Genomic DNA, 11,633 nt, shown 5'->3' on the forward strand with positions numbered 1-11,633 from the left:
ATGCTCCGTCTGCTCAGCCGAGAGCTCTTTTGATGTCTGTGACTTCAAGTACATGAACAAGGCTATTAAACATGTAATGTCTCTGAAGCATGTAATCTGATTTAGTACATAAGTATAACATGATGGATCAGCCCCGCAGGCGGATGAGGGCTGATGGTGTATCTGCTCACAAACACACAAACACACACACTTGCACAGTAGAAGGTTTGCGTCTTGCACGGTACATACGGTTTGTATCAGATACATAAAAACACATTTCTTTACGTTTGAGAAATGGTGGATTTAATCTTCTAAGGGCTTGGAGTGATGAAAATAAACACACAAATTTATACATAAGCAGTGTTTGCTTATGTTTAATTTTACTGGACTGGTCTACACAGACATTTGCTGATAAATCTGAAGGCTTTTTAAGAGAAGTAACATTTGTCAGAGCCATTACTCATTTTTAATCACACACTAACATTACACACACACACGCACGCACGCACGCACAGAGCTTAAAATGAAGAGCGTTAAAGGAGCTGTCATTTAAGGAAATTGGCAAAGCTCTTGAAGATGAGACAAAAAGGATAGTGTTCTACATCTCTGAAGTAAGATATGAAAACTTTGATCATGTGGAGAGGCATAAAATCATTATTTTTACATTAAACATAGCACTCTGCTGCCCATCGTTTTGTAATTGGTAATTTGTAATCGTTTTGTAATTGCTCCCTCTTGTATTTTTTTGGACAAAGATTGTAATGCACTTTTTATATTGTCATTGCGATTCCTAAAGAATGTGTGATTTGAATAGTTTTACTATCCCTTCTTATCTTATAATACAGTTGTAAAAATTACATGGGAATACATTCGTTTTTGTGAATCACTACAAACTGTCAGCTTCAGTGAATTGATTCAAAGCTCAGATTCAAAGATTGATTTGGTTTATCACTCAGAACGGAGTGTTTAGTGAGAAAATATGTCATATATACACTACTGTTCAAAAGTTTGGGAATCTCTTTTTTTAAAAGTATTTCGTGCTCACCAATGCTGCATTTATTTAATCCAAAATACAGTAAAATAGCACTTTTGTGAAATATTATAATTTAAAAAACAAGTTTTCTATTTTAATACATCATAAAATGTAATTTATTCCTGTGATGGCAAAGGTGAATTTTCAGCAACGTTTCTCCAGTCTTCAATGTCACATGATTTTTCAGAAATAATTCTAATATGATAATTATTTATATATATTCTTTTGTTTTCATCTTGCATTAGATTTTATTAATATAGGCTAAGCCCTGTTCACACTGACATCGCTACAAGTTCCCAAGTCACTGTGCTGTTTCAGTATGTGTTCCTACTCTGAACTGTTTTGAATGTCTCACTTTTCCTTCCTGTAGTGTAGAGTTTTCAGCACGAGAAGTATCTATCTCTCTGTTGCTGGAGTATAATCATGTAATTGATTCGTTCTGTAAGCAGAGATATGTGGCGATACACAGCTCCCCTGCAGAGACGAGCTTTGTCACATTGAATATTGATCTTCCTGTCTAGAGTTCTCAGTGGATGAGAAAGTTCTGTGTCACTGCGCCTCTGCTTCCTCGGCTGTTCTTCAGACTCCTTTTATCAGAACACTTGTTTTTCTGTGGGGTAAAGATTATTTTATTTAGCAGCTTGGCAGAACAATGTTTGCTGGAGGTAGACAAGCGGACGCCTACTGGAGAGTGTAATGCTTATGTTGTGTAATGTATTTTAGCACAAACAGTATATCCGGTCTATAGCAGGAATAGTCTTCATACTGTTTATTAATGGTCCTTAAAGACATGAAACAGCATGTGCATTGAATTTGCATCACACTCATTTCCATAATGTTACATATTTCAGAGTGAGACAGAATATACAACAGTTTGGGGTCAGTCATATTTTTAAATGCTTTTTGAAAGAAGTCTCTTCTGCTCACCAAGGCATTTACTTGATCAAAAATACAGTAATGTTGTGAAATATTATTTCTATTGAAAATAACTGTTTATTTATGCTGAATTTTTAACAAGCTTTACTTCTTAAAAGTCACATGATCCTTCAGATACCATTCTAATATGCTTATTTGCTGCTCAATAAACATTTCAAGAAACAGTTGAGCTGCTTCATTTTTTTGGAAAACACTTTTTTTCTTCAGAATTCTTAGATAAATAGAAATGCAAAAGAACAACATTTATTGAAAATAGAAATCTTTTGTAACCATGGTAAATAGCTTTACTGTCGCTTGTGATGATGCTTGAATGTGTCCTTGCTGAATAAGAGTATATTTCTTTAAATACTTACTTTGATCCCAAACTTTTGAACGCTGTGTATAGTAGGAAATACTGTTCGGCAAGGTTGGATTTTATTAATTTAAATTATATACATTAATTTATTAAAAGTGAACAATATTTTGTCTTCGCCCAGCAGCCTTAGATAAGACAGTAATCAGGAAAGCCATTTTAGAGGCTTAAAATATTTTTTCTCTTTAGAGTAACCTCTACTAATGAATTGTGCATCATATGATTTATTATGAAAGGAAAAGATTCAATTTACTGCATGTCGCCTTTAATCCAAAAAATGTTTTATACTCATATCAATTTTTTTTTCTGTTAGAAGGACATGACCCTGAAGCCCCACGAGCGGAGGCAGAACCAGGCAGGACCGCTGCGCAAGAAGAAGCCCGGCCGAGTGCCGAACGGACTGAACATAGACCTACACAAAGACCGACTCAACCACAACAACCACCAGCACCAGCACTCAGACCAGGAGAACAACCCTCGCCTGGCCCAAACACACAGCAAGAAGAAGAAACACCTGCAGAAGAAACACCGACCTGTGAGTTTACCTTTAGCTCGCTACATGTGTCCAAAAATCACCATTGTGATCTGTTCAAACAGGAACTGGGAGCCTTGATGTGTTTGGCAGATTTTGTTGGTAGATTAAAGGCATTCTATTGATTTCGCACAAGTGCATGAGCTTCAGCATTTGGTTGGAGTAAAATTGGTGTCAGACGGAGTTGTTGAATAAAGTTTATTTCTGCTGCGAAAATTCTACATGGTAGTTTATTAAATTATACATAGTAGTTTTACCATGGTTAAAAAAACAGTCTAGATTCTCTTATTGTTACCCATAATTCTGGTGCAGTGTTATCTTATATTTTTTATATATTCAGTTTTCATTTGAGTTATCCATCCATTTCTATATTTTATTTTCTAATATTATCTAATATTTCTATTTTATTTCAGCTATATTTACATTATCAAAAATAGTTTTAGATTTGTTTTAGTCAAATAAAATAACCCTGTTCCTGATGGGCTACTGTCTGTTCCCTTTGCACCTAATTATAGTTTACCTCAAGGCACTGCTTTGTTTCAGTGTTTTTTATGAATGTTTTTTTAATGCAAACCTACAGTCATGTTAATTTCTCAAAGCCGTGTATAATGTCTATGTCTTCACTGAGAATGACTGAACAACAGAAGAGGTGCGCCAATCTGACTCCATTAAGGCAGAGCTCATTTGAATCAAGTAATTGTCGATGATCATTAGCCGTCTCTGTCACAGCGTAAGACTTATTACCGATCTAATCGAAGGAGGTAATTAATATGATACTAGGTTTTACAGGCAGGCTGGTGGTTTGTTTGATCTTTCAGACATTACACAATGACAAAAGTGTGGACTGATTTACAAAAGTGCTAAAGCAGAAAGAGAGAGAGAGAATAATAGAGATTGTGTCCTCTAAGATTAGATGTGTAAAGACACTGGTGATTAACTCTGTCATTAAGGATGAACGAGGAGCGGATGGGCTCTGGCTTTTTTGGACTTGTTTTATGGTGCTAATTAAATTAGTCACTCTTGTTATTGTTGCTGCGAGGTGCTGCTCTCTTGCTCTTTGTGTTTGTGTGTGTTTGTGACATCCTCTTGTTTTTACTAATGAGTATTTATGGCATGTTTACACAGAGGAATTGCCACTACAGAGCAAGCAATCAGATGGCCACACACGCTACATTGAACACAGACACACACACACAAACACACACACACACACACACACACACACACACACACACACACACACACACACACACACACACACACACACACACACACACACACACACACACACACACACACACTCACACTCACACTCACATTCACACTCATGTACGCTTTAAGGAACAGTTCACCCCAAAAATATTCCGTCATCATTTACTCACCCTAATGTGGTTCCAAGACCAGTATAATTTTTCCACATGGAACATTAAATATGATTTTTTTTTTAAGGATGTCTTGGCAACTCTTTTCAGTGTAATTATGTTTGATTTGGGGGATGTTAAGCACAAATAAGCACAAGTGGTCTTTTATTTTAAGCCAGTACATTTGTGTAACATAAAAACCAAAATTGTTATTAGCTGACAATCCTCCTCTCTGGTGAGCTGTGAATCACTATTGAACCTATTCATCGAAAAGTTATGTCTAAAAATAATGATTCATTCACTCATACATGCACAAAGAAGAGCTTCTTTGTGCATGTATGAGTGAATTAATCATTCTTTTGAGAATCATCAACATTTTTGACAATTTTTTGTCGAAAGTCTGGTACCTGCAGGATTTTATTTATTTTTTCAACAAAGTTATTTGCAGATATAAAATTCAAAACAGTCAAAACATTTGCTTGAAATTATTAGAATCACTTTGAAAAAGAAAATACAGTTAAGTGCAACATGCACTGTGCAAGTCTGCTGTAGACGGGAAGGGTACAGGTACCATTTGTCCTAGAGAGAGAGAGAGAGAGAGAGAGAGAGAGAGGAGAGAGAGAGAGAGAGAGAGAGAGAGAGAGAGAGAGAGAGAGAGAGAGAGATGGCTGAATTAAGAACAGACAAATCCATCTCTCATGGAGCTGGCTGAGGGAAGTGATGGCTAGGACACTCTAAGCTTTTATCAAACACCAAGGCAATGGCCATAAACTTGAGTTATGCTGGATGGTGAGGAATTAAATTCCTTTTCTTCACCGTTTCATCCGATTTTCCCTCACCCAACCTTTCTGCCCAGCTGCATATATTGTGCTGCACAGGTGTGAGTTTGACCTCTAGGGCATGTATCAAACATGCATATTTCATGGATATATACAACTTGTTTCTAGCAAACAGTTGATGATAGATTTGTAAACAATGGATGAATATGTATTCTGTTAAACAATATGGTTTGTTAACCACAGTTTCATAATCGGTTTATGTATGTACTGTATGTATGTACACTACCGTTCAAAACTAGGTCAGAGGAGCCCATATTTTATTTTTTGCTTATGTGTGTATTTTCTGTGAATGAGAAAGAGAGTGTGTGTGTGTGTGTGTGTGTGTGTGTGTGTGTGTGTGCACGTAGGTTTGAAGTTCCAGCAGATGGGTCTCAATGATTCCTGGCGAGTTGACTCGGTTGACAGCTCTGACTCACCTTTATATTGCTGTCACACAAAATATTGTTCACAGTCTTGGCTTTAGAACCCTTGGCTGCCCTCTCCTGAGCCCTGAACAGCTGTCCACTACAGTGCCTGTGTGAAGAGCACTGATTTAGAAAAACGGGGAATCTGGCGGGCGACCCTGGGGAAGGCTGATAGGATCCAGAGGAACACACATATCACATACCGCCAGGAAAACATGATTATCCATCCATCCATTTTCCAAAGCGCTTGTTCTATGTAGGGTCGTGGGGATGCTGGAGTCTATCCTTGTGTCTGTCTGTCTGTCTATCTATTAGGGGTGTAGCGGTTCACAAAATTCACGGTTCGATACGATACAGTGGTGTCACGGTTTGGTACGTTTTCAATAAAGCAAAAAGAAAGAAATGCCAGAGAAATTTCCTATTTATTAAAAGAAAAAATATTTTTAAATAAGTGTGAGTTTTCCTACATCTTGAAACTTTTAGTTTTATAAATTGGGGTAATCTTTGAAGGATGAACAAATAATGTTTTGGTCATCACATTAAAATTAACATTTAAATATGATAATATTTGAGTTTTGAAGCGCTGGAAAAAGATGTGTGATGTACTTTAAAGCATTTTACTATTTTTGCCAAACTTCCATGGTTACAAGTTAGTGTTACTACATTAAATCCATGGTGAATGTTGCTGATCTGTGGACTTAAAACCTATAACTAGTTCATTCATGGAACAATGTTTCTCCTGGTTTCCACGTTAGCACTGTTTGATCCGTTAATAATGGAGAAATTTTAATGCTTCTCACTAGATCTCGCAGCAATGTTATTACTTCAGTGGCGAATTCAAATGCTTTGTTTACTGGATCTCTCAGCGCTGTAGTAACAGTGTCGCTTGATCAAGATCGGCTCGCGCTGCACTGACATTGGTCCAAACTGATAACCGGTCCAAACTGATAAGCGGTCCGTGAAGCACAAAATAATGAGTAGAGGAGTTTCCTTCCGCTTTCATTATGTTTGCCATTTGATGTTTCGTAACGTTATGGTGGTCGCGCCAGCGCGGATTTTGGTCGGCAGGAAAAATGGTCCAACGAATCGTTTGGTTTGTAATGCGTACCGATTACCAAACCAAAAGCCTCGTACTGAACGGTTCAATACGAAAACATGTATCGTCACACCCCTATCTATCTATCTATCTATCCATCCATCCATCCATCCATCCATCCATCCATCCATCCATCCATCCATCCATCCATCCATCCATCCATCCATCCATCCATCCATCCATCCATCCATCCATCCATCCATCTAAAAATATTTAACGCAATTAATGCAGCATACAATTTTTTCCTCTTATCCTTTGGCTAGCGTTACAATCAGGGTTTGAAATTAACACCCGCCAACCCTACCAAATGCTGGGTAAAAATCAACTGTGGCGAGTAACGCTGTCAAAATAGCCAATTTGACGTGTTATTGCTCACTTTGCTGTTTGCTGGGGAAGTTCGTCTAAGCTGTGACGTAGTTTATCTGGGTGATTTTCATGTTTTTTTCACCCTTTTTTTTTGGGCTAGAAGAAGTTCTGAATGGCCCGGTAACTTAAAAATGTAGTAGCCAAATTGGCCGGTGAGTGAAAAAGTTAATTTCAAACCCTGGTTACAATATATGATCACACTCTTTTCTTCTGTCTGTGTGACACACACACAAACACTACTCATGTGGACAGAAAGCTGCTTCAGACAGCGCTTGAATGGACATAAACTGTGACTATGATGCAGGAGAAAAAAAATTCAACACTCTTCACCAATAAAAAAACAAAACAAACAAACAGAAACACAAATGTGATGTTTATCTAAATTTATTTTTACCTATTAGTAAGGTTGAATTGGATCATCAAAAGTCAGCAGCAAAGACAATGGTTAATAATAATAATGAGATTAAATACATAAAAGTATATTTCTTCTATTAAACATATTTAATTATTGCAGGTTTGCGTAATATTGTAGGTTTGCATTTCACTGTTTTTATTCATTTTGAGGAATACTGAATCTGTTTATGTGCAAGTCAGATGAGTAAATGCATGCTCACATTTAATCTAGAGCTAATAATATTTAGAAAATAAAAATATGAAGCAGCACCACACCATTTTGATTTCTGAAGGATCATGTGAGTGTGAAGACTGGAGTAATTGCTGGTGAAATTGAAAATTCATCTTTGCCATCACATGAATAAAGTACATTTTATAGTGTATAAAGATATATTTATATATAAAAAATGAAATGAATTTGTTTGGTTCAGTCATACATTTATGATGTGGTGCATGTGGCAGAGACATGTTCAGGTAGGAGGGTACATCATAGCCACACAGGCAGGGCTATCTAGGCACTCTCCTCTGTTTGCAGTAAATCCCAGATTCACAAACAGCAGCAATATATAAACATAAACCCAGCAGCAGACTCAGACGCATGATACATTACCTTCTCCTTATAAAACCCTGCAGCCAGGGAAAAGCACACATCCACCTCTTTGTCAAGCTCTTATAGGCATGTATGACAGAGATATATGAACATGCTTCTCTCATAACCCAGTGGTAGTTAGAGACTGCAGGAATGTTTAGAGATATTTATTATGAGAGCTATCACAACTATGTACGGTTCACATCAGTGTTGTGTTTTAAAGGAGCTGTCTCTTGATTTGATAATCAAGTTATCTTCTGTTGTGCCGACTACTGTGCTGACTATTTTCTTCTTATTGACTATTATGACAAATTCAAAAAATATTGATTTCAATTGTTTCTCTGATTTAAACTTCATTAGCAAAATGAATAGCATTTAAGAGCATTTAATTGACTTCGGTTTTTAGTTCAGACTGTTTCAATTCATCACTTTGTGACTCAGCGACTGTAAAAAAATGTGTGATGTGTTTTCTAGCATTTTTAACTTTAAAACAGTTTTTTTTGTAGAACTATACACTCCCATTCAAAAGCTTGAGGTTAGTACATTTTTTTTTGTTGTTGAAAGAAATTAATAGTTTTATTTGGCAAGGCTGCATTAAACCGATCAAAACAGTAAACCGTGACGGTAAAGGCATTTATAATGTTACAAAAGAAAAAGCTGTTCATTTCATACATCCAAAAAATCATGGCGGAAAAATGTCACAGTTGCTACACAAGTATTGCACTTCTTTTTAACACTTATTATGATAAGAAGTGTTTTTTGAGCATTGAGCAAGTAAGCATATTAGAATGATTTGTTAAAGATCATGTGATACTGAAGACTGGAGTAAAATATAATACATAAAATATATAATGTTATATTTAAAAAAAAGTATTTGTACTTTTTAATACCTACATTCTACATTTACAGTATAATTGTTTACAATGGCTGTTTGGCATATTGAATATTGACAGTGTTGCTTAGTCCTACCATAGAGAGTTGCACTAATCACAGGCCCATGCTCAGACGAGGTTACCATGGTTGTCATCTGTCTGGAAGGTTGTGTGTGTGCAAGACATGTGTTTATGAGTCCGTATGTGTGAATGTGAAGTGTTGTGTGTGTGTGTGTGTGTGACAGCAGTGGCATGCTGAGAGGCCCATCTGGCCAGACAAAAACACACATTCTCCGGCCTTGCCGCTGGGAGCTGTGTTCAGTTGTTTGTGTGAGAAATGTACACAGTGTGACACTGCCGAAGAGGACACTGGGCCGATGTTGTTCTGACCAGTATGTCCTCTTATTTACACACAGCCCTGAAGGCTGAAGTATGTGTGAGTGGCCGGTTGGGTTGGGTATCGTTTGAATTTTATCAATTCCAATTCTTATCGTTTCATAATTTCGATTCCAATAAGGTAATAAAATAAAACAAACTTTAGGTTATATTCACATTTATTCCAAGTCTTATTGCCACAAATAAATAACAACTGAACAAAGATACGATTGAAAGTGTTTTAAGACTTTCATGTATTCTGGTACAGAAACTAAATTTTAATTTTCTATTCTATTCTATTGTATTCTATTATTTACATTCAAATTTGTAATATATTTTTATATTTTGATCCTTATTTTTCACATTAAATATCCAAATTAATGTAGGAACAGCACCAAGACTGTATATTTTTTATTATTTTATTGCATTATATTATAAGTAAAAGCCATAATTTTAAACAGTTTATACAGGTTTAAAAACATGAAACTTTTAATGTAAGTGAAGTTAATAATATCTTTACATAAACTCATTTTAATAAATGTCAGATTTCACTGTGCCCAGAGTTTCCGCTAGAAAAAAATTGTACCATTTTTTTCTAGCGGAAACTCTGGGCACAGTGAAATCTGAAATTTATTAAAATGAGTTTATGTAAAGATATTATTAACTTCACTTACATTAAAAGTTTCATGTTTCATGAAAGTTTCATCAGAGGTTTCGTTTTACGGACATTTTGATGATATGCCGGTCAAATATCGCCTCTTAATTAGTCAAGTTGAGGAAAACTGGATGCAGTCTATGTAACTTAAAAAATGACATAATCAGGCCGTATAGAATGCAACATGTTTATTAACATAACTTTCAAATAGACAGAAAAAAAACATGAATGTCCGATTCATTCAAAGATGAAATTGACTATCACCATCTCCGTGAACGCGCCTATAGAGAGAAATGCATGTAATGGATTACATAATCAGAGAGTAGGCCTATCCTATTTCTTTTCGTTTTTAATTGTTTCATTTAAAGACATTTCAAGTTTTCTATATAGATATATTTCTCACGCTGAGTTTCGGTTAATTTATGATGAGATGCGCTCCAGTTCACGTGCAATGCAAGGGACCGCGCCCGCGCCTCCATGTTATGATTATATTGTCTATTGCTTCTTATTTATTAAATCCAGGCAATTGGTTGATGAAAAAAATATTAAAATTAAGATACAATTTATACAAAACGAAATTCACTTTAAAGAAAGGCTTTCTACAAAACAAAACTTAATTAAGTGGCCAAAATCATGTCTGACCATGTCTCCCCCGATATATATGATTTGAATGCATTTTTAACATTATTGTATTTAAGGACTGGTATTTGTATGTGTGTTATCTTTAAATTTGTTTTATGTGATGGACAATATTGGAACGTGGCATTGGATATATTTATTTTATTTGTACTATTTTATTTTACTATTTATTTTGTTTGGCTTTTATATATTTCATGCATTTGCACTTGTTTAATTTATATTCATTTATAGTATGAGTCCCTGATTATATGTTGCATGTTCTCTTGTTGTTGTTTTTTTAAAAGACAAACCATCAATTTTTGGAAAAGAATTGATGGATTTATAGCGTTTGGAAAAAAAAAAAGATAACTTTGAATTTATCATCAATAATATTGTTGTTTGATTTAATAATCATTTTTCAACATGATAAATTGAATATTCACAAAATGTGTGGGTCTAGGTAAAATAAATTATTTTCCTGAAAACTATTGAAATGGATTTATTTCGTTTTGGAAAAGAGCTCCTCAGTGCTGATGTTATCGGATTTTCAGCTGATATTCTCAATTCATTCAGTTAACGGACGGTCTGAGGTAAAGTGTTCAGACTGCAAGCTCAGCAACGATTGTATTTAATTGTACAGTACAATCATAACATTTCAGACATCATCTTAATTCCATAATGTCTTTAAACATAACAATATTGCTGGCCATAAACTGAGAAAGTGTGCGTCCGGTGTGCGATACCCCGAGTTGTCCTAGACGCGTCGCGGCGCTGCGCTTCCCGTCCGGTGTGCGCTTCCTCCAGTTAGGCTAACGTTACTGAGCTGAGGACAGCGACACAAGAGCTACACAGGTAGGCTACTGAGTCGCTGTCCTCAGTGCCGCAGGAAAGGGCTGATACGGAGATGAATTGGAACCTTCTATTAGGCAATTTTTATCGGACAATTTGACTGGAGAGATTTAATTTTGTCGGACATTTCATTTTTTTCCCGGCCAATGTCCAGTAATTACCGGACAACGGAAACCCTGACTGTGCCTTTAATATGATGAGTTGTGAATAGAAATAGGGATGTTTAGTATCAGCTTTCTCTATTTGAATGAGAGCTGTCAGTTCATTTCACCCACTAAGTTTATTTTGAGTAAGAAAATTACATTTGGTATAATAATTTTTTTTTAATGATCCATCATCAGTATCACAAGTATTTTAACTTATTCAGCACTTGCAGATGCGTGT

At 35.8% G+C, this 11,633-nt stretch overlaps 2 protein-coding genes across 14 annotated transcripts in view; both read left to right on the forward strand.

Moving 5' to 3' along the window:
- Window positions 1–11,633, forward strand: part of ints2 (integrator complex subunit 2) — a 290,424-nt gene that overhangs the window by 258,084 nt on the left and 20,707 nt on the right. The window lies entirely within an intron of this gene.
- The window catches only part of auts2a (activator of transcription and developmental regulator AUTS2 a), a 365,030-nt gene that overhangs the window by 78,659 nt on the left and 274,738 nt on the right, over window positions 1–11,633 (forward strand). For 10 of the 13 annotated variants that reach the window (XM_077242564.1, XM_077242575.1, XM_077242568.1 and 7 more), the window contains one exon: window positions 2,614–2,835. In XM_077242564.1, the coding sequence (XP_077098679.1) occupies window positions 2,614–2,835 (222 nt within the window). The remainder of the gene's footprint in view (window positions 1–2,613; window positions 2,836–11,633) is intronic. The other 3 variants (XM_077242567.1, XM_077242569.1, XM_077242571.1) reach the window with 1 other exon arrangement.

Source organism: Siphateles boraxobius, unplaced genomic scaffold, assembly GCF_051911475.1.
Source record: "Siphateles boraxobius isolate OS27281-9 unplaced genomic scaffold, OSU_SipBor_1 25, whole genome shotgun sequence".
NCBI lineage: Eukaryota > Metazoa > Chordata > Actinopteri > Cypriniformes > Leuciscidae > Siphateles > Siphateles boraxobius.